A 27348-nucleotide genomic window follows, 5' to 3' on the forward strand; every position below is an offset into this window, starting at 1 on the left:
AGTTAAATGGTACTAAGAGGGAACTGTCAGCTGAATCTATAAAAGTAGGACATTATACAGTACAGCTGGCCTTGTGTCTTTAATAAATCAACGTCATGGTGAGAAAGGGACCTCTTCAAGATTAAAAGACCTAACCAAATGAAACTGGAAGTCTTCAGTGGATCCTGGTTTGAACAAAGAACATAAAATACATGTTTGGGCAAGTGGGGACATTTAAATATAGACTGTTTTTAGTGATATTCACCAAGTGTTTTTAATTTAGTTAGGTGTGCTAAGAGTATTAGGGTTATTTAGCCAAAAGTCCTTATTTGTTAAGGTATATTGGACACGTTTAGGAAATAAAATGTTATGATGGCTCTAATTTACTTTGAAATACTTGAACAACAACAACAAAAAAACCAAGACAATGTGACAAAATGTAAACAATGATTAAATCCAAATGATGAATATGTGGTTGCTTATTAAGCTACTTCTTTTTCACATATTTAAAATTTTTCATGAAAATCTAATGCACATAGAATTCTTTATTTTCTCTAAGGTACACACACATCCAGGGACATATAGGAGGCATGTTAGAGTGGTTGTGCTGGGCCCAGGGTGATGGAAATGGTGACAGGAGCTACAGGGAGCAAAGGAAAAACCAGAAGGAAGACTTGCGCAGCCTGAAGGGGCAGTGCACAATGAACTAGGATTAACTCAGTGCTTTCAACCTGCAGTCTCCCCCCCTCAAAAAAAAGATTACTGTACATAGTTAAAGGAGAGAAGCAGATACCAGGATATTGGGTGGATAGTATGATTCCAATTATGGTTTTGAAAAAGTTACAGCTAGGAAGTCAGATGGAAGATTTTCACTTTCCCCTTTATATCTTCCGTACTGACCGAAAGGCTCGCTGTACGCAGGAACCACAGCAGAGCTCAGGCTTCTGGACGTCTCACTCTCCTAGTACTGTCAGTTTGTATCATGAGTGTTTACTGTGTATTTGCTGCTACTCCCAACACAGAAAAATGGATGTATGCATAAGAGGTGAAACCCAAAACCCATCTCAGAATAAAACTGGAAGGCTGTAAGAGTAAAGATTCTAACCCAGCTGAGCCCAGGTGGCCACATAATCTGTCCATAGCTTTCTTTTTATCCTAAGCCTGGGAACAAATACGGGAGAATGAGCAAAGAGTTTTTACAGGGTTATTAGATGAAATAGCTGAGTCACCGGAAGCATTTTGAGAAAATGACATGTAAATGGCAACACCCCAGCAACCCGCGTCTTGAAAACCTTGCTACAGCATTAGAAAATAAAAATTGAACCAAACCTTTGGTGTCATCCCACCTCCTGTCCAATGTAGGAATCCAAGTAAAATCTGTTTTAAATCATGCTAAATCCTATGATTAATCTGGTGATAAACTGATTCTAGACAATTATCTCCATTAGATTAGAAATCATTTCTCCGCATTCCTCTATCCCTGTCCTTCCCCTCACGGAGTGTCCGACCCTTCGTTCTAGCACATTATGGGAAATCCTTTTACAGTCATGATTTAGGGACAGCCAGTGACTACAGGTGAATCAGCCTGACCTTATAATCAGCCTGGGTAATCTATTAGCAATTCCAAATCCCAATCCCTCGAGTTTTGCTTTTACCTAAGGGGTGGCCTTAAGAGCCTGCCTCTTAACGGGAGGACTATGGGTGAAGTGGGAGAGAGGCTGGAGGGTGTTAGCAAAGGCAGGTTTTCGGTTTGGATTTACCCTTCCTGACTGAATACTCATCAGCACAGAGCACAATGGCTCTGGCTTCAGTACCCTAACTGGAAAATGGGAGGGATGGAGTGGGGATCTCAGTGGCTGAGTCTAACTAGAATACCGGGGGCTAGAAAGGATTAATGCAGCTGCTCTCAAAGTGTGGTCCCTGGAGTAGCAGTGTCAGCACCACCTGGGAGCTTCTTAGAGACGGACATTCCTCCCTGAACCCCCACCTCCATCCCACTGAATCGGAAACTGGGGTTGAGGCCCAGCCATCTGTGGTTTAACAACCCCTCCAGGTGATCCTGATGCTGGCTGAAGTTTGAGAGTCTTGGATTAAGGTGACTCCCTAAGGGCCGATTCAAAGAATTAGTGTGAATGACACAGGGCAAGTTCAAGTTTTTACTTTCTGTCTACCCTCCCCCATATAGATATTGTAGAAGGTATAACATAATTCAACAGGCTCTCTTATATTCACAATAAATAGTGAGGTAGACAGAATAGACCTTAATACTCCGAGAGGGGAACTCACCCACCCTGGTCTCACACTTAGATAGCAGGGGTAGGGGAGGAGCATGGTCCAAACTAGAAGCTCAGCATAATTTCTCATGCTGCCCTTTTTATTGTTTGCCCTTGACCCATGGTCATGAGCACTGCCCTTCCCTTCCCTGCACCCCCACCCACTGGCCCTTGCAGAAGGTACTCACCGCAGGCAAGAGCCAGGAGGTGGGTTTGCCAAGTAAGTGCCATGAACATTCCTCCAATTGCAATGCAGGCCAGACAGCTGTTGAAACTGCAAAGTCCAGAGTAGATATTCTCAAATGGAGCCGAAAGACTGAGCCCTGTTAGGTGAGACAGGAAGGGTCGGAGCTGTGGACTGGCCAGCAGGATGCTCTGGGAGGGGTCCCAAGAAAAGCATCCCAAGAGTCCATTGGAAGCAGAGACCTGAAGAAAGGCTTGGAGTGTAGAAAACACCTGAGACAATTGGGACAGAGGGTGTGCTCAACATTAGGCCATGAGTCTCATGCTTACCTGCTGCTATCCCCACCAAGGACCCGATGGCAGCGTGCAGGCACATGATGGGGGAGGAGAGTAGAATGGCGCACAGGAAAATGCCCCCTGTCCAGGGGCTGTCACAGCCGAATGTCTGGCTAACGCCCACTGGCAGAGATTTTAACAACTGCCAAAGCAATTAAAAAAAAACGAGGTCACTAAACAAACTACACAACTGAAATCCATAAGCCATCCATAGACATGTAAATGTAATTTTAGATTTTGCATATCTTATCTTTCAAGATCAGTGGTACTGATTTTTTTTAAATTCTCTAATCACAGAAAAAAACCCAGTCATTCATCTGCTTTATCCCCAGGTATATACCAGCTCTTCCCTGCCACACAGTCAGCTTGCCTTCTCGAAACTCCTGCAGTCACTGGTTCCACTGCTCACTCCAATACTTGTCTTGGGCTTGCGGTATCTTTGGGATTTATCATGTGCCCCTGTGAGAATGGCAGGGACCATATCTTACACTTTTCTTTCTTTTTCAACTGTCTATCAGTGCCCAGGTCAATAAATCAATGCATCCCTACGTTCAATAGAACTATTGCTATCAAGCAATTTAATTGTTAAGGCTAAGGCTAGAGACCCGAAGCTGGGTCATTTTGCCCAAAATTCAGAAGCAGTTACTGGCAATTCATGGATTTGGACATGTTGACACTTCTGCTGTTAACTAAAACATGTACTGATTTCAGTAAAGATATCCTTAGCCTATTTATTGTCGATAAGGCTTCAAAACACAAAAATGAATGTAAATGTCACACTTCTGCTATCTGGCTGAGGCCTGCTTTCAGCAAATGTGCTCACAGAATAGCAGCTGTAAGGAGGACACAGGGTTTGAATCAAACTAACAAATGTGATAACTCTTTATAATAAAATCGCTGATAGGGCCAGGACAGTTTCTTTTTCACCAACACCAAGACATCTTCCCCACCTCCCCGTCTCACTCTCAGGACCTGTTTTTCTGTCCTATGTGTATCTTTTGGTGAGGACCTTCCAGAGGCAATGTCTCTAATGGAGTTCCAGATTTGATATGAGGGTCCTCTCCCTTCATGCATTAAACTGGACATAGCCTTGGCTTCCAAATGCTAGCTTGGTCCCTGCTCAGCTCACAGGATCATACCGGGAGTTTGCATTTACCCTCAGATGGGAATTCTTTCAGCCCCTGCTGGGTCTTCATGTCCTCATAAGATCATTTCAAGTTTCCTCTGTACCAGGGAACTTAAAATAGGCAGACTGCAGAGGGTTTTATCTTAGAACTAGAGGGCAGAACTATCTCCCTCTAGGTAGCTCAAAGGTAGGCAATAAGGTGAGATGGGAAATAAATGTGCTGATGATGGGGTGGTAGTTCAGAGCAAAGATAAGGACAAGGCTCCCTCTTCCCCAGATCAGCGCTATCCAATAGAGAAGCCTGCAACAATGGAATGTTCTCTATCTGTGCACATGTGGCTACTGAGCAACTGAGGTGTGACTAGCTCAAACAAGAAAGTGAATTTTACATTTTATTTTATTTTAATTAATTTACATTTAAATGGACACATGGGGCTAGTGACTACTCTATTTAGACAGTGCAGTTCGAGGTTTTATAGTATTATTTTTCATGGGTAGATCTAATAAATCTTTGATTTTTTTCCTGAGTTATTTCCAAATGCCCCCATTCATTTTCTTGGCAAGGAGCCAAAGAAAAGTTTCCTTGAGCTCCTTGTGTATTTTGATCAATTTGCAAACAGCTCAGCAAAGGGTGTTTCACAACCTGATAATAGGAGAGCCAGTCTTTTTCATATTAAAAAAAGTAAGGTTTTTTTTTTGGTTTTCTTCTGAGTTCAAGTGTTCTCGTATTCTCAATAAACAAGAAACCTTAAACAGACTTATTGAATAAACACCAACAGGAAAAGCTGGGATTTGATTTGGGTTGATCAGTGTCTTATGTGCTGTCTGGCTGCACATCTATAAAAGAGACGCATGGTGTCTTATGGTACAGGGGTCCTCAAACTCCGGCCCACATCAGAATTATCTGGGGGTGGCTTGTTAATATAGGTTCTTGGGACCCACACCCAGATAGTATGACTTAGGAGCCCTGTGATGGAATGCATAATAGCATTTTATAATAGCATTTTTTAAACTTCCAGGTGATTCTGATGTTTACCAAAGCTTGAGAACCCTGAATTATTTTACATGTTCTATAAGAAACACCAGAAGTAAAAGTATACTAGAGAAGTCCTCTAACGGGCTCAAAGAGGAAGCAGCTGGGTTTATTTAATTGGAGGCGGCAGATCATGGAAGACTTAACCCAAGACCGAAGCCTCCTTCCTCAAGGACTGGCCCCATCACAACTACCCAGACTAGGGCCAAGTTTGCAAACGAGTGCCTGACTTCCAGTAGGGCCACCCTCTGGGGTGAGCGCTGAAGGCTTCCAGGAAAAGATGAGGGGAAAGTTAGCTTTGATCAAATAGTCGCTAAAAAATCCCTCAGACCCCAAAGCTTTGTAATAAAGTGATGTCTTAGCCTTTGAGGAAGAAACTGTGCACATCTAGAACTGAGTATCTAAAAGGTTCTAACATGCATGAACAGTTAGCTAAGACTTTGAGAATCTTCCAGAAGCTGGTGTGAGCCTTACCTTCAGAGCACTGAGGTCATACCAGGTGACATTGGGGACAGAGTCTATAGGTGTGAATAATTTGCCTGGAAAAAATGGATTGTAATGTCCAGTGGCTGAGAGGTACATCGACAAGGCCATGTTGAAAGGTAGCGTGAAGATAGGGAGGTCCCATCTGCTGAACACGGAATTCAGAGCGCTCGAGAAAACCGGGCTTAAAAAAGAACAACAGAGCAGGCAGGTGACAAACCAGAAAGACAAACCAAATCTCTACGCTATGGAGGAATTCTGTCTCATCCACAGCTAGGTCCTAAAGGACTGTGTGCTGGGAAATATTCCATAGCAGAACACTTGGGATAAATCCTGTTCTACAGGGAATAATTCTTAAGTCCTGGGATAGAGAGAATAGTTCTTATATAAAGGAAAAGGTCAACTCTTAGCTTATTTGGATTTTGAAAAATTTTACTCTGGGATTGCTCAGAGTGAGTTATATATCTAGGTTTTAAAAATGTTTTAGAAGTATTTAAGATGCGAAATAAAATCTTATCTCCCCAGTTAAATACTATCTCCCTTACGCAACACTACCTGCTCATACTCCTGCCTCACCGAGGTAACCACAGCCTGGATCTGGTGAGAGCATTTCTGTGGATTTTTAGTATCTCTAACCTTGGAAAAGAGAAATAATTGTCCAAGGCAGAATGCAGGTGGCATGGTCTGGAGGAAAAATCTTAAGTTGGTTAAGCCAGGAAGGGGGTGAGGTGGTGAAGTTCAAACCCAGGAGCTGGTGATTGATGGTGTGACTTTGGGCAAGGCACTTGCCCTCAGTTTCCTTATCTGTAATATGGGGGGATTGGGCCAGATGATCCCTGGGCCCTTCTGGGGCTCTCACCTGCTGACCCAACCAAGGAGCCATCATGTTCAGCTCAGAACTCCCGAGTTCGCAAGGGCGGGAGGTATGGTGAGAAGGCGGCAGCCCAGCCCTCCTGCCACTGGGTTTGTTCTTCAGAGGTGGGTGCCCAGCTTCCCCTGAGGAGAGGGTGGGGGCCTCCTTCTCCCACTGCCCGAGCTGGGTTCTTCTTATTGCTGTGGCTACTATTAGCTCATATTCTCAATGTGCTGTTGTAAGAAGGGAACGTTCACTTCCAGAAAAAGGGTTTAAGACAGCATCCACATACAGAAACTAGTTTGAAGGACTCAGGTTTTTTTTTAAAAAAGGAAGCGAAGTCAATAAAGGTGTTTTGTTTTTGCTCTTGAAGAGGGCAGGAGGGTAGGGGGAGGGAATCCACACGGTAACAGTGGTTCTCAGTGTGGGGTCCCTGGACCAGCAGCACCAGCCATAGCTGGGAACTCGTTAGAAATGCAAATGTTAGGCACCCCCACCCCCACCCCAGATCCACTGAGTCAGAGACTCTGGATGTGGGGCCCAGGAGCCATCACTGAACCAGCCCTCCAGGTGGTCCTGATACAGGGTCAGGTTTGAAAACCACTGATGTCGGGAGTGATGCTCAACTTTGGCTGTACTTAGAATCACTTGGGGGAGTCTTTTTAAAAATCCCAGTGCCCAGGGGTGCAAGGTTGTTCAGTGGTAGAATTCTCACCTGCCAGACCCGGGTTTGATTCCCAGTCCATGCATTTCCCCAAAAACAAACAAACAAGCAAAACAAACAAAAAATTCAACAAAATGTGCTGCAATAATGGAATACTCACATGGAAAAATAATGAAAGGTGACCCCGCCATACAGCATACAAAAAAATAAAAATAAAAATTCCAGCGCCCAGGAAGCACCCCAGACCAGAATCTTGGAAGGCAACAGGGGTCACATGCATGAGTGTGATTCAGAGCTCCTTAAGAGATGCCAAGATGCAGCCAGGGTTGAGAACCTCTGCTGGAAGGGCCGGTGTCGGTGGACACACAGGCAGCTTAGACTGAAGGCCGGTAACTGGTTGTAAGGAGATACACATTTTTTTTAAAGCTGTATGGCAGGGTCACATTTCACTATGGAAGCATGTGAGTATTGTGTTATCGCAACACCGTTTTGTTGAATTTTTGTTTGTTTGTTTGTTTTGGGGGAAGTGCATAAACCAGGACTCGAACCCGGGTCTCCCACATGGCAGGCGAGGATTCTACCACTAAAATACCCTTGCCCCCCCGAGATATACATTTTTGAGTGGTTATTTCTGCTTCTAGTAGTTATAACCTGAATCTAAAATTTTTTTAAAGACATTCAGAATGCCAGGTACAACTTACCAAGTCATGGACATGACAGATACAGGGAGTAAGAGCCACCAGAAATAGCTTCCCTTGTCTGAAAAGACAGCCATGAGTATTCCCAGCAGGGTGGCATTGTAGCCGTGCAGCCCTGCTGCTATTGCCGACCTGTGGGAAAGAGGCACAGCATGGACATTTCCTCGGTAGCCTTTATACATCCTTGCACATAAATGACACCCTAACTCCCAGATCATTCTCCCATTAGAAAGCGAGAGTATATTTGGAAATTTGTTTCAAAGTCTATACAAGCATCATACAGACACTAATAAAACATGAAAAAATAAAATATACATAGAAAAATACAAATGTGAACATGTAATAACACTTCCCCATCCCCACAGCTATCATAGTTAAAGGTATAATTCCAGTGTCTCAGGGGAGGACAGAGAAATAAGCAAGGCAATGCGTTCTGCTTTTTTCTTGGCCTTTCTTTCCGAAAGTTATTTCTTTTAAACCATTAAGGATCTCTGACTTGAATAGAGCTTTTAGCAGATGAAACTGTTTCCTAAGTCTAATTTCTTGGCAAGAGATATAAGACTCCTAAAATATCAATTCACTTTTATAGTGTCTTTGACTCTGTAAACACTAATCTTCCAACTTAGCACACAAGTCATCTTCCTATTCTCCCATTCTGTTTTCTCCAAACGTACATTTCCAAAGAAAAAAAAAAGCTCATTTTTCACATGGCAAAGTTACTACATATAATTATGTGTATATTTAATACCTATTTCTTTCTTTTGTGCCTTTTTGCTCCTTGGCATGTAGCAGATTGTCCTCTGGGTAAGAGTTTACTCATGGCCAAATGGTTCCCATTTCATAATTGAGAACCAGAAGCCCTGAGTGAGAACGGGAGTGAATGCTCCAGAGCAAGCAGCAAGGCTGAGCCAGGTGTGGATACTCAGTGCAAAGCAACCCCCAGGGCTCTGAGGGTTGGCAAGGTCTGGCAGCCATGAAGGGCATAGGGTCAGCTTCCCAAGAGCGTGGCACTCAAGGATGGTCACTGTCAGGGTCCTGTGGGCGTGAAGATGGGAAAGCGTGTGGGTGACGACAAAGGCAGGGCCTGAGGGGGAGGCGATGGCAGCAGTAAGCCACAGTTCGAGGAGGGAGTATGGGGTGGCAGGAGAGCTTCTTCTCAGCTCGCTTTTCCCTAGGGACAGAGGGCAACAGTGCAAAGGGGAAGAACAGGAGAGGTGGGAATCCCTGTCAAGCATTCTTGGCCTCCCTTAAATAATCCTTCCAGATATATGGGGGGGAATGTAATTTGTTTGGGTTTAACCTATGAAGTGGTGACGTCCTCCAGAAATTGGGGCTATGTAGGATGACAGTGGAGGGCTAGTCAAAGACTTATCCTCTCAGCAGTGGCATTGGAGATTCAATGCTTGCATTTGTTCCACTGCAAATTAATAGCAATTTCTACACTGCATGAAATGCCAAGGTTAAAGTAACAGGAAGATATGCATTCACTTAAAACCAAAATTGTCATTTTAATGTGATCCTTTAAGACTGAGGAAAGTAAAAAGAGATATGCAAACTGTGGTATATACATACGATGGAATATTATGCAGCTTTAAGACAAGATAAACTTATGAAGCATGTAATAACATGGATGGACCTAGAGAATATTATGCTGAGTGAGTCCAGCCAAAAACTAAAGGACAAATACTGTATGGTCCCACTGATGTGAACGGACATTCGAGAATAAACTTGAAATATGTCATTGGTAACAGAGTCCAGCAGGAGTTAGAAACAGGGTAAGATAATGGATAATTGGAGCTGAAGGGATACAGACTGTGCAACAGGACTAGATACAAAAACTCAAAAATGGACAGCACAATAATACCTAATTGTAAAGTAATGATGTTAAAACACTGAATGAAGCTGCATCTGAGCTATAGGGTTTTTTTTTTTTTTTACTATTATTACTACTTTTATTTCTTTTCTCTATATTAACATTTTATATCTTTTTCTGTTGTGTTGCTAGTTCCTCTAAACCGATGCAAATGTACTAAGAAATGATGATCATGCATCTATGTGATGATGTTAAGAATTACTGAGTGCATATGTAGAACGGTATGATTTCTAAATGTTGTGTTAATTTCTTTCTTTTTTTTTTTCCTTTCTTTCTGTTAATAAAAAAATAAAAAAAATAAAAAAAAAAAAAGAGATATGCAAACACATGTAAATGTGACTTGTCTCCTAAATAATACCTGATAAGGAAAATGGGATCAAATTTCACTGGAGCACAATGATGCAGGAATATGCAATATGGCACAATTCTAGTCTACATCTCCAAACTGGAAAGAACATTCCACTGAATGTGGGTGTTAGAATAGGGTTTAACCTATGTATAAAATGGGGAGTAAAGAAGGTTCCTTGGACCTGATGGAAAAGTGGAGCTTTGCTGACTCTCCCCCCCAGGACCTCATTCCCTCAGGCAATTTTCAGTAAGTGTTGCAGGAACACAGCCTGCTACGTCCATCCATTGGTGATTCTGCCTTGATTCTGGACACCAGAAAGACCAACAGCTGCCCTGAAGGAATTGGTAAGTCAGGAGCTGTCTATTTACCTGGTGGGAGTCAGCTCATTCGTTATTCAATAATGGATCAATTTATGAAGCACAGGTTACTTTTAAGCCAACACATATTTCAGAAGACACATTGAAGCTTCCTCAGTCAGACCCTCCTGACTTGGAACTGATGGTCATTCATCTCTACAGAAGCTGAGCTAACCTTGGCACTGTGTGAAGAACAAGTCTGCTCAACTAATCAAGCAAACAAGACGATGGGGATCCTTAGGTTAAGACTTTTCATGAACTCATATGAATTTTTGACCAAGTTAACACAATGCTGATGACAAATGACTTCATTAATCATTAAAGAAAATCCTTTTAGAACCTCTCCTGGGAATTACTTTGCAGCTTAGTTCTGGTTATTGTGCACTGCCATGAGAACCTGGCATCATTCAGACTGGCCCCCTTTTCAGGCACCATGAATGAAAGACTATAAATGATTCTCTGACCTCTGACTAAAGCAAACAGAAAGAGTTCTGTGGGATAAAGTTTTCCCCTGGGAAGGGTGTGGCTTATCATTGCTGCCCACAACCACTGCTCAGCCTCCCTATTCTCAGGAGGGAGACAAGAAGGATTGGATGGGTGCTCTTACCTGTCTTGGCTGAGCAGCAAGGCCGTCAGAGTGGAGACCACGGTGGCCAAGCAGCCAGTGAGAGCCCACCAGGGGTTCTGGACCAGAAGCCCCACCAGAAGCATGATTCCGCTAATGGGGTTGTTGACAAACACCACTTGGGATATGCCCCGGAAAACCCAGTCAATGAACTGAAGCACCACAGGTTTGTCTGGAAGAAACAAGATGGGCAGACCAAAGGAAGTGTCCAGGGCGAGTGACCCTCCTTCCCAGCTCGAGGGCCCACCCTGAGTTAAATCATTAAAATTACCCACGATGAAGGTGAAACATCTCGTTGATGTTCCTTTAACCCTTTTCTCTCCAAATCCTTTGTCTCCCTCAGTGGCACCCAGATCCCTGGAAGCATCCAGTTTCTTTATGTTCACCCTACACAGCCCCCCTACTAGAATTTAAGTTCCAGAAAGCAGCTAATGTAGAGCCTCTTAAGCCAAAGGAATGAATCATCAATAGTAAAATTTCAGTTACGAAGTACTGAAATTACAATATGGAGCCCAGTGCCTACCTGTAATATGAGCAGATCTCTGGCCCTGATCACTATCTCCAGTAAAATAAATGGAAAGATTAGTAGGAAACTAGAAGGTGGAAAGTTAAAAAAAAAAAAAAAAGTGGGGTGGGAGGAGGGGAATAAAGGGATAAATAAAATGTAGAGGGATATAATAGAGAGATAAATAGAAAAACCAGCAAACCATTCTCCCCCAAGTTGTTTCTCCCATCTCTCCAAGGGATGGACACATAAATACCTTTTAGCCAGTCGGCAAATTCCTTCATATTGCCTGTGAAGTAGCCAAGGGCCCTGGGGCAGCACCTTCTCCCTCCACACAGCGAAACCCGGTGTTCACCCCTGTCCACTTTAACCATAGTGGGGTTCTCCTCCATAGCGACCTCTTCTGGCTCCTTGAGGAGAGAACAGAGCTCATCAGCATCCCTAACGCACAACCCTCCACCTGGCCAGCTTTGGGTCTGGGCCCAACAGCCAGAGGAGAGTTTAAAGGTTCTTCACCTGGGCCACCATGTCCCACGGGACTGAGAAGATGCCCTTTTTCTCTTGAAATATGGTCGTGAGGATTGTTACCTGCACCCCAATCCTACATTACCTCTGTCATCAATGTCTAACCCTGCTGTGAGAGTTCTGGTCTTTTATTTTCTAGAATAGTACCTAGTTCAACAAATATTTATTGAGCAACTGTAAGTTGCGGCACTCAAAAAGTTCAGTCTGGTAGAAAAGACGAAAAAATAGTTCATTTGAACGTAAGGAATCAAATAATCTAGACAGGGCCGCGCTCAAGTGCTTACTCCTCACGCTCTCAATTACAGGAGGGAGAAATCGGGTTACTAAATTAGAGACCCGCCGACCAATGCGGACCAATTAGTTACTTTCCGAGACCAGCAACCTTTTTTAAATTAAATTTTTATTTTACAGAAAAGGTTTGTTTAAAAAAAAATTTTTTTTTTTAAAGTTTGAAAGGAAATACGTTAAAAAAAATACAGTTTTTGTGTGCAGTAGCAGCCCAGTAAGACTCCCCTCACTCTGCAAGCAAACAACGGCCGCGGGGGGTGGGGGTGGGGGTGGGGGTGGGGGGTGGGGAGGGCGCGGGGACGCCCCGGAGTCGATGGGGGTGCGAGCCATTCCCCCCGCTGCTGGTTGGGCAGTTTGTTTTAAGGCTGATGGGGTGGTTTTTGTGCATGTATGTTTGTTAATGTGTTGGTGTTATAACTGCATCACCCCCCTCCCCCAGAGACTCTGTCCCAAGCGGGCCTGGGGGACGGTGAGTCCATCGCCCTGAATCCCACCACCCCCGCGGCCGCCTGGTCAGCGCTAGCGCGGAGATGCAGACTGCTTAGGTCGTTTATTGAAAATAGCAAATGCCGGTTAATTGTACTGAAGGACTGCTTAGTTCTTTGTTACTTCCTAAGTTGAGGGTACTTTTTGAACCTGAAACCTGGTTTTCTCGGTACGAGGTTGACGGTATCTTGAGATTGATCCTCGTGTGTAAGGTGGATGATAATGGAGTGGAGGTGAAGATTTGGCGGACTCCCTTTACTTCACTTTCTTCCCTTCAAAAAAATTGCCATATTTATTTCTATTTTCTTAATTAACATGGGCAAGGAAAAGAGGCTGCTTAGCCACATGATGGCTTGGATTTGTTTGTATCCATTTATTTCAATTAAAGACTGGATTAAAAATACCAAACAAAAAAACTCACTTGCTGCTCTGTAAATTATAATGTATTTTAAACCAATTTATTTTTGGGAAAATTGATAAGATTTCCTCCTTAATTAGGTATTCATCACTGTTGCAGTGTATTGAGTAATACTCTGGTTAATATGTTTTCTCTTTTCTTCATCAAACATTTCAGCTACCGCCAACTTTCAGTTACTTAATTCCCAAATATCACATGAGGTTTATCTGTCTTCCTTTTAAAAATACAATTGCTTTAATTATTTGTGGTCCAATACCTGTTTCTTTTCCCCACAGGAGAAATCACTATAGATTCTAAAAATACTTTTTCCCCTTCCTTATGGGCTTATAAAATTAGTTTTGTTTGTATTTGGATTTATTTTCAAAGTCAGTATCATAAATCCATATTAGTTACAAAAAATTAGTTTTAAAAATGAGTTGTGGAAATGTATTCATGGAAACATTAAAAAAAATTGGTTATCCCAAGGCTATTCTTTTTTTTTTTTTTTTTTTCCAAGGCTATTCTTAATGGAGATTTTGACTGGTTGTTTGAGACTATTGAAGATTTATCATTTCTGAAGTGGTTTTGTGGGAATGTGAATTAATGTGTTGTATGTAAAAGAACTGCAAACTTTTAGCACTCTTCAAAAATCAAGCCAGCCCCTCTTAGAAGCAGAATTAGATGAATTTCTTAAAATCTATAAAGCTTCGGATTTGAAGAAACCTAGCCTGGATGACAAAGAACTGGAGAAATGGAATTCAAACTCTGCAGAAATTAAAGAACCTAAAACTTAAAAGATGCAATTAATGCCAATTGATGGCTTCAGTAACTAGCTACAAATCTCTGAAGTTAAATGCGATAGAAGAAGAAGCCACTAATAAGCTGAAGAATAAAAAAATTCTAAATGCTGTGAATACTAAAATCAGTAATGAACTTCAGGCTTTTGCTGATGAAGATGCAAAATTGATGACGTTCATCAAACATTCTAATTTAGGGTAAGGGATGAATCTACTGTTGATTTGTTTTTAAATCTAAGTTTGCCTTAGATTTAAAATATCTAAGACAGAGCAAAGCACAGCAGTGTTAACCTTTAATACCAAAAAAAAACATTTCTTTCATGATATACATGAAGCAGTTGAAGGTTCAAATAAAGAAGATGCTCAACTATTAGATATAAAAATACCACCCATTTGTGATAATTAAGAAATCCTTGAGGAGAGGCAGCTAGAGATGGCCAGGCTGCAGTTAGCATACCTTTGTGCACAGAATCAGTTAATTCAACTAAAAGCAAGTAATTTAAGTTTGAAGTCCATGTATAAATGTGCAGAGGAGAATCTTCATAGCCTAACCAACAAGGCTGTTGACCAAGAAAATTTGACACTAAAATTTATAGCTTGAATGGTGAGATTCTAAAACTTGAAAAACAAATCATTCATATAAAGGACAAAAGTTTACCTGCTGTCATAAGAGAGAATGCCCAATTGTTGAACATGCCAGTTGTAAAGGGAGCTTTTGAACTGCAGGCTGCTATACAAGACTATTTGTTATACAGCACCACAAGGGTTACTTTTAAATCAGTAAAGTAAAAGGCATCATTTGACGTTCTACAGATATCATATGAAACTGAATTAAGAAAACATTGAGATATATAATACCAACTTGAAAATTTAGTTAAAGAACTTAGTCACAGTAATATGGTACTAGGCCAGTGATTAGAAATGCTAACAGAACCATCAGTAACTCAGCAGATAAACCCCAGAAATACTATTGGTATCAAGGATTATTCTAGTCAGAGGCTTTATCAACTTTTAGAAGGAGAGAATTAAAAAATTATTTAGAACCCATGGTAACTTGGAGGAAGGGGGTGAAAAATTGAAGCAGGATATTTCTTTAGTACAAGACTAGTTGGCAGCAACTGTTCAAGAACATTCTTTTTCTCCAAGCTGAATGGTGGTGTGGACATGCTTTGTGATGTCTCGTATCAAGGAGGAAATCAGCTTTTGCTCAGTGGTCAGGAGATAACGGAGCAGTTTTACCAAGTTGATTCTCAACTGAATAGGCTAAATCATCTCCTCCTGATATTCTTGCTGATGTAAGGCAAAAAGAAAAATTTGGGCAGCTAATAATCTGCATCAGACGGAAAGAGAATTAAATATGTATTTTTTTTAAGATGAAGATTACTTGAAAGATTCTGTGGAAAATTTAGAAAACCAATCAAAGATTAAAGCTCTTGGTCTTAAAGATTGAAAATTACTAAAATCTGAGTCTTTAACTACTAGATTGATTTGAAATATGCCATGTTTTAATATTTTACATGTTAGGAGGATAATATGTCATATGTAAAAAACCCTACTAAATTTGTAAATCCAATGTCAGTGGAACATTTCATTTAATGAACATAAACATTACATCAATTTTTTCCCTCATATATATAACATATTTGTGCAAAGTACCCCACTGCTTTTCATGACTTGAACATTTGTTGGTGCTACTTCAGTGGGTGAGATACTTAGTCCTGGAAATTTTTTACTTAATAGGAAAAATCAGTATTATATAAGGTAATATTTTTACAGTTACATAAAGTTTACATATAAAGTTACATATAGTTTTATGGTTAGTTACAGCTCTCCTTTACCATTTTTGAAAGATGATATAAAATAATTTGAAGTAGCATATTTATCAGCTATTATATCAAATGCTTCTTGAGTGCCCAATTTATACCTGGCCTGTATTAAATACCATGTGAATTTTATAGAGAAAAGAAAAGGCATAAATATTACTTTCAAGAAAATGCCTTACCTGTTTTTAATATGGAATGCCAATCTAAAATTATACATTTTAGGTGGTCTCCAGGGAATTATTTTTCTGCACAACCATCAGAAAATGGACATGCTTAGGTGACCAATGAGCCCTATTGATTTTTGTTTGTTTGTTTGTTTGGGCAGGTACTGGGAACCGAACCCACGTCCCTGGCATGGCAGGTGAGCACTCTGCCTGCTGAGCCACCATGGTCCGCCCAGCCGTATTGATTTTTATAAGACATTGACCAAAAACGTTTGTGCCAATTAAGTTATCTGTGCATTGAGAATTTATATTTATGAGGCACATCTTGATACACTTGAAAAATTTTAACAATACATGTTTGTCAAAGATTTTGTTGTCAAACAACAGATTGTATTTGGAATTTGTATTTAAATGTACATAAATATCCATAAACAAGGAAGAATGACATTCCATAAAATCACTGAAACTGATAACGGTGAAATTCCAAACAATCATTACATAAGGATTGTATGAAGTACGAATGTACAGGGCACAATTATAGTTAGTGTGGCTCAAGAAAATACTAATGACATAACCATGCCTTGAATGTACTGGGAGACTGTTCACTTCTTAAGGTAAGTGTGCAAGAGGGAAGCACCCACATCACCTGAATCTGGTAGCCTGTAGACAAAGAATGAATGTTTCATAGTTCTGATGGTGAGTTCAAGGGAAGGACTCCAAATGGCCTAATCCCAGAGGTAGGACGGGGAGAAGGACACTGGCAAACCACACTGAGTGTGCAGGAAAGGCCCAGAGCCCAGCTAGGTAGTGCGAAGTAAGGAAACACCAAATCCACCAGACCCAGAAGGCACAACTGGGGAATGCTGAGGCCGCAGGCACGTGAGACATGACCAAGAAAATCCCCAACCCCCACGCACATAAGCAGAAAAATCAGCTCATCATCATCTCTCTCTGTGGCCAGCTGTGAACACGGGTTCCTCACTGCTAGCTGAGCGTCATCATTATTTCATTCACCACAGCTGACAAAAGCTCTTAACAGATAATAAAATTAAGCAATGTTTCTTTCAGTCCTGATCCTAGTCTTTTTTTTTTAATTTAAAAAAATTTTATTTTTATTTTTATTTATTTATTTATTACATGGGCAGGCAGGCACCAGGAATCAAACCCGGGTCCTCGGGCTTGGCAGGCAAGCATTCTTACCTGCTGAGCCACCGTGGCCCGCCCCTGATCCTAGTCTTGACATCTATTTTTTTTTTAACCGAGTAACAACTGATTTTTTTTTTAATGAGTAGCAATTGCACGTCAATTGTAATACTTTACCGTGTAACTGAACATCCTCCCTTTTTAAACAATGGTGAACCATTACTCATGCCACAAAGTATAAGCTATTTATAGGATGCCTTCCAAACCAAGCTCATTTTGTCTCAGCTAAATGTTAGACATCATCATTTGTGAGTTTTCCAGTGAAAATTTGCATTAAGAAATTCATAGATTGTAAACCACTGGTGGTCAGGAACCCAAACAAAGTCCATTTGGAACTAAGCCTACCCTAAAGTGAAGCATGTAAAACAGTCTGAATAAGTAAGCAATTATAAAAATTTGTTCTGTTATTTCATAATCTGTCTAAATGATAACTGTATTTCCAAATTGTGTCCTCTTTAAATCTTCCGATAAGCTTGCTTGGGTAAGCCCCTTCATCAGCGACAGTGACGCACTTTCAAAGCCACACCAAGTGACGAAAGGCAAAGGCTTCAGCCCAGGCAATGACAAAAAGCTTGAAGATACAACCACCTTGAGTTTTACAAGCAGCTTCAATTTCTGTAAACTTAATGCATCGAGTCCTAAAGGGGCAGTGTTAAATGAACACATTAAAGTGGCATTTCCTATTAACCTAAGAAATAATTAGGTTAAGGGCTAGTCTAGAATAAACAAATTTACGTTCTCAAATTTTCCAGCATATATTTATTTACTTAGAGGGTTTTAAATACAACATCACCTTAGAGATTTTGGAGATACAGATATGAAACCAGATAATAGAACTGGTTAGACATGATTAGAAACCTGAATGGCGGAACCATGAAAAGTTAAAGGTTAAACTATTTTTGTCCAAATCCACAGCCCCATGCAAGGCTTATTGCAATCTGTGTCTCCAATGCTCACATCTTGGGATGGGTTATAGGGTTATGACGCCCTAGAGAGAGGCGTCTCCTAATGACTTCCCCAGGCAATGGCTGCTGTCCCAGAGCCCCCGGGCACCATCATCTGGACTGTGGGATTCTTGGAGCCCCTTGGAGCTTTGGCCACTTGCTCCATCTTTTGAAAACTCAGTTATGAGAACGAGTTATGAGAGTTCAGTAACAAAGTTGTAGCTGACCCTAGAATTTTATCATGCTAGAATATTTGCATTTCTTTAGGTAATTTTAAAATCTACACATCCTATTTGGGAGGCCTCAAAGGCTGTGGAGCAGGGACCTTCCACAGATGCTCAAACTTCTCAATTCTGACCAAGTAGGACACTTAATCTCGACTAAGAAGAGAGAGCAATAAAATAAAAGAAATTCTAATAAAACAGAGAATACATTTTAAACCAGAGACTACTTTTTCCTAACTATTCCACAGCTGTCAAAATCTCACAACTCAAGGGTCTGGAACCTAAACCCTCAAGACGAGGGCCAGGGGACTGCTGGGACTGGGTGCGCGGGCAGCCCACAGCCACGCCTCTCGGCAGCACGGCCCCGCTTCCCAAGCTCCATTCACAACAAGCGCAGCGGCCTGGAGCGCGGGCGCCCAGCTGCCCCAGACACCGAAGCTGCACCCAGGAAGCATACCTGTTCTTCTGGCCTATCCGTAGGGGCCAAGCTTCCCCGGACGAAGCTTCCACTCTCTTCCTCACCAGCTCTATTTCCAAAAGGGTCTGTCCAAAGAGGACCATGAGGGGCGTCACCAGCACCGCCAATCAAAGACCGTCCATTCATCCTTTCTCTCCATGCATGACAAAGGGCAAAAATACGTCAATCACCCTGGCCTGGATGAGCAGGTGAAATGAAAGATGGAAGGAAGCAGGAGAGGAGACGTAGCCTCTAAGGAGAATGTGGACTTCTCCGTCAGCCAGGGTTTTGCGGACGGGAGGGGGAACGACGAGAAAATGAGTGATTGCTTTATTTTGCTTGGGCAAAGTGGTGGCAAAACCCATCCTGCACAGAGACCAAACACAGGCTTTGTTCTGCGGTGTTTCTCCAACCGCCAAGAGTTGGGAAGATCCTGCTTCAGAGGGAGAAGATTGGCTTCAGGCTCAGAAACGCTTCAGGCAAACGGAGAGGGCTCCGTTTTGGGTCCCAACCCAACACAAGATGGCCCAGCCTTTGTGGTTCATTATGAAATGTGAGAACAAGAAGGGAAGGCGCAGGCTCTAATTTTCTGTAATGAGATACTAGCCACATTTTATGCACAGCAAATGCCTAGTCTGAGAGACTGCTAAATGGCATTTTTTCTTGTATCTGACTAAGAATTATTAAATGTTGGAAATCACCTGCTAATAACAAAAACTCAGTTGAATTCAACAAGTCTGACAGTGCTTTCAAAGTTTGATATCTACAGATATCACTCTTCCGTCAGAAATTCCAGGAAATTTGTATGTACGGTATTTCCTTTTCCCCCCTCGATTTATGTATTATATAATTTTTACCTTTTCCCACTTGAGTTGGTCTGAAACCTGAAAACTTACACTCTACTAGTCTGACTCAGAAAAAGCCACAAATGTGGGGAATATTTCTTACATATCTTAGAAAAAAAATCGTGTGCATGTATCTGGCTAGTTTGTGCCTGGGGGTGTATAATGTATATTTTTGTTCGATAAAGAGCATTTAAAATCCCAGTGGTCAGGGCTCTCATTTATATAGGATTAGAATAAGAAAGAAAGGAGGGGGAGGGGAGCGAGAGGGGAATGTAAGAAAAAAGGAGAAGGACAAAAAATCCCCCCATGCCTGCCTTCCCCTCCCCACTGCACCTGCCTCCTCCCTCCCTCTTCACTGCTCCCCCCACACACACACACAAAATCACACACGTATCTTGGATAACCACATCCTTGAGCTCAACATCAGTGTTTTCTTAGAACCCAAAGTTAGAAAAAATTGAGAGATAGAAGGGATTTTAGAGACCACGTAGTTGAGCCCTTCATTTTACAGAAGAGAAAACTGAGGCTCAGAGTGGGGACCACTTAGCAGGTGGCAGGCGGAGTGCGACTTGTGCAGTACCTTTGTCTTCCAGTTTGGGCTCGGGCACCTCAGTGCCACCCGAGACCCTATTCACGTCAACAAGCAGTGTGGGGGCACGTCGGCGTGCCAGCGTGCGTGGGGGTGCCGGGCTCAGCAAGGCAGGGTGCCACCCGTCCTCCCGGTGCCCTTGTGTGCTGGTTTGAAAGGATATATGCCCCCTAAGAAAGCCATGTTTTAATATAAATCCCATTTCATAAAGGTAGAATAATCTCTATTCAATACTGTATGTTTGAAACTGTAATAAGATCATCTCCCTGGTTGATGTGATTTAGTTAAGAATGGTTGTTAAACTGGATTAGGGGATGACATGTCTCCACCCATTTGAGTGAGTCTTGATTAGTTTCTGAAGTCCTATAAAAGAGGAAATATTTTGGGGAGAGAAAGCTAGCAGTTGATGCCGTGTTCGCCATGTGCCCTTCCAGCTGAGAGAGAAGCCCTGACTGTGTTCGCCATGTGCCTTCTCACTTGAGAGAGAAACCCTGAACTTCATCGGCCTTCTTGAACCAAGGTATCTTTCCCTAGATGCCTTTTGACATTTCTTTAGACTTGTTTTAATTGGGACATTTTCTTGGCCTTAGAACTGTAAACTAGCAACTCATTAAATTCCCCTTTTTAAAAGCCACTCCGTTTCTGGTATATTGCATTCCAGCAGCTAGCAAACTAGAACACCTTGAAATGATCCTGGGGTGGGGTTGCATAACCACAGAGAAAGGTCTCTGCTGTCCCCAGATTTTACCCTATGTTTTTGCCGGATGCAGTGACTCTTCCGACAAACATCTCTTTGTGTCTCCAGGTGAACCTGCTGCATCACAGACACGTCCACAGTGCGGCCTGTGTGTGTGGGGTGTACCTCGGGCACATATTCTGGAAGCTGCACCTGATGAGCCTTCCGGGAGGAGGCAGAAAGCACTTTTCAATATCAAGATTTCAACTGAACTAGCATGACTTATTTTATTGCAGGAAGTAAAATTCATTACCTTGTCAACATATATTAAAAATTAGCACAATCGGAGAGAACCTGAAAGTCTTCAATTTTCTATGCATCAAGTATTTTAAAAAAACACAAAATTTTGAACATAGATATGGAAAATGGTATTTAAACATTCATGTTCCATCATAATAAAGAGATTTTCAGTATTGACATGTATTTGATACTTACAGTAATGCTTATTTCAGGTAGTTTTTGATTCTAAGTGGCAGGAGGTGCTCAGTTTTCTTTAAAGCTATTATCAGAAACAAAGAAACTGTGGTCAGATATTCCTGTCTCCTGATTACAGCATGTCCCTCCTCTGAACACACAGCTCCTAGAAAGCCTGGGGTGAGACCTACATCCCAAAAGGGCAGCTGCAAAAAAGCTGGCCAGTTCAGGGCTTCGGTGGTGACTGCCCAGTTCTCCCCGAGGGCATTCTCTGCACATCCCCTTAGGTGCGACAGCACACACAGAAGGGTCCATAAAATCAGAATTAGAAAAGGCCATACCCAGTCACGTTTTTCTTTTGAGTCACCCAAATACATGCCTCCAACTTTACCTAATTATTTCAAGAGCAAGGTCTCAAAACTCCTATACAGCGCTGACAAACTCCGACATTAGGTGGACACCCTGCTGTGTCATACCCGCTCCCACCCTGGGCTGAGGCACTGCTTCTGCTCTGCTTCAGAAATCGTGCTAAAGAGACTGCACTGAAGCTACCGGGGAGAAACCTGTGGCTTTGGTCAATTGCTTTTCAGTCTACCAGAATGCTGATGATGTTTCTACCTAATTTTAACTATTCGAAACTTATTTCCCCATTAAAAACAAAACAACGACAAAGACCAAAACTTAGAGGACTAATAAGACAAGCCTCCAAACCACGAACATTTGGAAATGAACAGAAATGAGGAGGGTACTTACATTGCAGCTGGCTTCACCCGGGGCAGAAGGCAAAAACCGATAAAACTTGCCGGGCTCTGCTAAAAGTGCTTAAGAGGAGATAGTGCAGGGAGAGAGAGCAGTTTTATACTGGAACCCCACTCTGCATAGGCATGGACCGTGCTTTCTCCTCCCACTCCAGGCACCAGCTCCAAAGCAATGCCGAGGAACTGCTCCCCTGGCTCCCGTACCTGACGCCTCTCTCTGTTCTTGATATGGTGCCAACTGCTTTGCCACCGTTTCCACAGTGTTCCAAGGTCTTTGCCCAGCACTATTCCTACTCAAATTCATCTTTTTCTTTTTCCTGCTGTTTCCTCCAGCCCCTACCCTCACCCTGAAATAGTTTTGGAAAGATTTGTAAATAAAAAAGAATCAAGTAGTGTCATTTAAACTAGAAACAGCGGGACAGGTTGCTGCAGAGTGGACCCCGGAGCTGAGGGACTGCTCATGGGGTAGAATTTTCTCTTAGATTTGACACAGCTTTTTCACAAAGTGTAAGAATCCAGCAAGGTCCCGAAAGGAGTGGAGGGTTGGGTGGGGAAGGGGAGATGTGTACAATTTGTTTTCTGTAAATTAATCTGCACTTTTCCCCAGTGAGGAGAAATCGAAAATACAAATGTTTCCCAGGAACATGCCTTTTTCCAGGCGAAAATCCCAGAACCAACTGTGCTGCCTTTTAAAAGCCGGAGAGCAAACACTCCTAGAGCAGGGGAACCCAACATTGAAGTGAAAAATCTCTTCGTTCCCCACTCTTCTTAAATTTCAGTTCTGTGACTTGTTTTGTATGGCAGAAATCTGACTCAGGCGCACTGCTATGAACACAGAATTAAAATTTCCTTTTTCCACGTGAAGCATGCAGATGTCTTTTCCTCCCGGTCTCTCGCCGGCCTGGACGGGGAGATAGCTCTTGTCTGCCTTCAGCCAGGCGCGCGGGGAGACTCTGGCTCCACCCTCTGGACACGCGCCAGACCACCGCGCTCCCGGTCCTGCCGGAAAGCTCTGTGGTCTGGGACCCCCAGCCTCCAGGTGCCCCAGGGGGTCGGAGGTGCAGTCCGGGGCCTGGGAGAGGGACCTGGGAGGCCAGGTTCATGATGAGAGTTTTGAGATTCAGGCAAATCTCCCTCCAACATTTTTTCCTGGTAAAACAAGGAGATAATAAACTCCTGGGTTTACCCTGAAGGAGAAAAACGAGTCACAGGAGGACTGTCTGAGGGCTTGGTAAGGGGATGAAAGTCACACATGTTTAGATGAGCTCCTTATGCAACAATAATGAGGATGATGATAATTGCCTAACACGGAAGTCGGGGGGGGGGGGGGGGCGGGTGCGTTGCTTGCTGCGCTGGCACCGTGCTGAATGCTTTACGCACGCTCTTCATTTAAGGGTCACAACAATCCTATAAGGTAAATACTGAGGCTCAGAGAGCTTGAATAATGTGTCCAAAGTCTAACAGAGTTAGTACTTTTAGCCACTTCAGTGCCATCCATTCTTCCCAACCCTGCCCACTGTTTGCCTTTAATTAATCAATGAACTCAATCCTCACCGCATATTAGTTGATGGCATCCGGAAGCTGCCTCCACCCAGCACGCAGGCCGGGTGGAGGTCTTCTGCCTCGCTGGTGGGGTTGGGGGCTAAGGCGGGTATTGAGTCTTGGGTCTTGTTGGCAGAACCATCTCCTCCTCTACCCTCCCTCCTTGGCCTTCCCTTCGGTCCCTGGGAAGCCACACACTGACATGCTGGTCACAAAATGCAGCCTGCAATATGGGATGCACAAGGCAGTGCAAAGCATGTGGGTTTCTGAGTCAGACCTGAGTTTCAGTGTCAGCCTTGACCCTTATTAGCTGTGTGACCTTTATGTGACTCAGTCTCTGATCCTCCAGATTCCTCCCTGCAAAGTGGAGTAAGGTTACTTCATTTTTAGGGTTATGTGACTCACCTTTTCCGGGCCTCCAGATTCCTCACTGTGAAGGGGGGTATGGCTACTTCATTTTTAGGGTTGTGAGGAGGCTGATGATGCACATAAATCACGGCGCCCAGCAGGTGGAGGTGCCGCCGTTTTGATGCCTGCTCCACTAGGTGAGGGTTGGTTTGTCAATGAAAGTTCCTGCGTGGGTCCTTCTTCCCAGCTTGAACTAGGGAAAAAGCTGCTTCCTGACTCCGACATCAGGAGGGGCGTGGCTATGAGCACCGAGACAACCATTCTCAGCAGGAGCCCTGAAGCAGGTAGTGGCAGGCTCTGGGTTTGCCAAGTTCTCGGGCTGCACGGCCCTGAGGTTCCAGGGGCTCGCGGGGGCCATCGCCTGGCATCGGCCCCTCCCGGATGGTGTCTGCCGCCGTTTGGTTGCAGTGGCTGCAGAGAGAAGCCCTGAACTGGAGATTAGAGAGACAGCTGGGCATCCAATAATGAGAACACGTGTGTTCTTGTGTGTTTTCTAACAGCCCTAATTGCCCATTTTTTTTCTCAGTTCTTTCTTACAGGACCTTTGGTGTCATTGACAGAGTATCATTTGCTGAGTGTTTATGCCTGAACATTGTTTTCTTTTCCCTGCTTCTCCTGTGTCTTTCCTAGGGCATCTCCCACCTCCTTGACTCCCTCTGCCCTTCCTGGGCACCCCTCTCCCTCTCCTTGTTCTCAGTGAACTCACCTCCCACCCCTCAGTCTGGCTGCAAATCACAATTGAGCATAGAGCTTTCCCTTCTCTTCAAGGCTCTCCTTGGAGTCTGTAGCCCTGGAAAGTTCTCTTTCTCTTCTCTTCCTACCCACCCTTTTCCCAGCTTTCATACCCAGCTTTATTTCCTCTTCCATTTGTATTTCCTTGCTGATTCCTGTCCACAAGGCACTCTTCTGAACTTAAGACAATTATGTCAATATCCCTCACTGTACAAGTGATTGTACTTTGTGGTCCTGCAATGGCTCAATATGCTGGTATTGTCTTTTAGATTTAAAAATGTTTCACACTGCACAGTTCCCCCTGGGCTGGAAGGTACTAGAAACAAGGTCAGTATCCAATAGTTCCCTTTATTTGTAACAGATCTCTTTCCTTCCAGAAAGATGTGAGGTGGTTCATCAAATACATAAAAGAGATAAGGACTAGATGAAGAAGTGGGGAAGGAGGGAAAACAAAAATATAGACAAGGACACGATTTTAATGTTTTTTTCTACAGCGTCTTTAATTTGTAGGTATTTCTAAATATGTGTTCTTTGACTCAGGAATTATTACAATGCTATTTCATTTTTATTGTTGCTTGATATTGGTCTATCCATAGGCAATTTTATTTTATAAATAACTGCACCTTGGGCAGTGCCTACACTCAGATTTCTAGAAGAAACAAACTGGGGAGGGGGGGTTCCTCTGTCTCCTGAGCAGGAATTCTCTAAATGGAAAAACATTGAGAAAACATTCTCATTTTTCTTTTCTTCTTCTTCTTCATCCTCCACAAAGAGAGAAGCGAAGATGGCAACTCTGTAACAGAATGTTCCTCCCCAACCTGTTCTGAGCTTATAGTTTTGGTTTGGTGAACAGTCAGACAAAAAGGCACCAGATGAGGGCCAGAGCTCCCATTGACCCAGAAGGCTGCTTGGGGGGTATTCTTTGTAGTAGAATACCCCCCAAGGTAGGCATTCTTTAGAAGTGGAGCCAAGTGGCAGGCAGGCACGCAGCATGATCTTCTCACTCAACCCTCCACTATCTGCCTTTATAGGGCAATTGAGGATGGGTGATAGCAGGAGGCACCCAGGTGCCCATGATTTTAGCTCTAAATGCAGTCATTCAATGATTCAGCTCCACTTAAGATGTGAAAGAGTCTGAAGATCTGGGAGCACCCAATGAGAAGTTGGTTCTCCAGCACAGAGCAGAAGGGTGAGGGAAATCCATTCCAACCTAAAACTTTCCTCAGAGTCCCACGTGATCACCTGCTTTCCAGCTTTTGAAGTAAATTCAGGCCCGTATAAGCCCATAACGTAATTTCCTGGTCTCCAGGGCCAGTCCCAAGGGTGTAGAGCTTGTGCACTGCACAAATACATCTTGTCTAAGTTTTTAAATAAAAGATGGCAATTCTCAACTCTGTTTTAATCATTAATTGGAGATACACCCACATTTGATTTTGTTTCTTGTTATGGAAGGAGCCAGATTAGAACTCAGCTTCTGGGACCAATGCTGCCTTTTCCCAATGGATGTGTCAATTTTGGGTCTTGGAGACATAGAAATGTGGGAAGAAGTAGGGTGCAGACCGGGAAAGACCGCTTTCTCATTTCTTTATCCATTTGCCCTATCTGTAGACCCTTTGTCGTTTAGCCCAGGTTGTTATTTTCTCCCAACACCTGGATCAAAGGACATATTTGAATAGTGGGTTAATATTTAGTGATATCATGTGGTCTCTGGTGGTTGGGATGTGCTGATTAGAGCAAAGTCACAGAGTTTATTCCTGAGTTTGTCTATTAGCTCTCTGCATGACACACTGACACTGACCAGCCATCCCCTCAGTGTCAGCTGAGGTCATGAGGTGGGCCCGGGGAATGTGGACGGATGAGGTACAAGTCCTTCCTCTTTGCAGAATGCCTAAGACAAGGCTCAGGAGTCGTCATCTTCAAAGGAACTGTAGTCTCATAATTAAACACGTGTGACATTGGCAATAATAATGTTGTTTGAGTAAGGGGAAAAAAACAGTAAAAAATTTAAATAAACGTTCTGATGAATCATGAGCAAAAACAATCTCTGTTTGGACTTTTAAGGCTTAAAATCATTCAGTTTTGGCTCCTCCTGACTCAACGATTTTGCAGAATCTGAGGTTCACAGAATCTCAGAGAGGGACCCAAATGCCGTGTAAGTCTGACAACCAATTGCTCAATAGCTTTTTATCGCCAACATTTTTGAAGTTTTAAATTAATATCCATTACAGCCTTGTAGGGAGGGAAAAAAGTTACCCACGTTCAGCCTTAGTGGTAGGTGAAGGGCCCAAAGCTTTGCTCAGTTTGTAGTCCGAGATTTCTATCTGAAAGAGATGATGGACAGCTTGAACATTGTGTCTTGATTATAGCGAGAGATAGTGCACTGAAGTCTCTAGAAGAGCTTCAGGCCTCCTTGCCTCAAACCAGTTGCTCCATTTATTTTTCCACTTGGTGCATTCCAGTCTATTATTTAAAAAAATAATCCCAATCCTAAAAGTAAATCCCCAAACCTGGTTTCCTAATGGTGACCATTTTGAGACTCCCTTGGGAGACTCATTCTAAGGTCCTTTCTTCTGTCATTACCTTTCTCCTCGACATCCCAAAGTGTTAGGTTGTATATATCATAACAGAGAGAAATTTAAAAAAATCAACATGGGACTGCGCTACATAAGCAGTGACTCCT

General features: G+C 42.9%; 1 protein-coding gene and 1 pseudogene across 3 annotated transcripts in view; one reads left to right on the forward strand and one right to left on the reverse strand.

Annotated features, from left to right (window-relative positions):
* The window catches only part of SLC14A1 (solute carrier family 14 member 1 (Kidd blood group)), a 31458-nt gene extending 9286 nt beyond the window's left edge, over window positions 1–22172 (reverse strand). The window contains exons 1-9 of one of the 3 annotated variants that reach the window (XM_077135574.1): window positions 21982–22172; window positions 21250–21313; window positions 18645–18798; window positions 11593–11746; window positions 10814–11003; window positions 7632–7760; window positions 5405–5597; window positions 2766–2913; window positions 2441–2575 (exon numbers count right to left, since the gene is read on the reverse strand). In XM_077135574.1, the coding sequence (XP_076991689.1) occupies window positions 2441–2575; window positions 2766–2913; window positions 5405–5597; window positions 7632–7760; window positions 10814–11003; window positions 11593–11746; window positions 18645–18791 (1096 nt within the window). In that variant the 5' untranslated portion in view covers window positions 18792–18798; window positions 21250–21313; window positions 21982–22172. The remainder of the gene's footprint in view (window positions 1–2440; window positions 2576–2765; window positions 2914–5404; window positions 5598–7631; window positions 7761–10813; window positions 11004–11592; window positions 11747–18644; window positions 18799–21249; window positions 21314–21981) is intronic. The other 2 variants (XM_077135576.1, XM_077135575.1) reach the window with 2 other exon arrangements.
* On the forward strand, window positions 13465–15279 carry LOC143662124 (HAUS augmin-like complex subunit 3; annotated as a pseudogene).
* Window positions 22173–27348: the final 5176 nt, after the last annotated feature.

Source organism: Tamandua tetradactyla, chromosome 18 (genome assembly GCF_023851605.1).
Source record: "Tamandua tetradactyla isolate mTamTet1 chromosome 18, mTamTet1.pri, whole genome shotgun sequence".
Taxonomy (NCBI): Eukaryota; Metazoa; Chordata; class Mammalia; order Pilosa; family Myrmecophagidae; genus Tamandua; species Tamandua tetradactyla.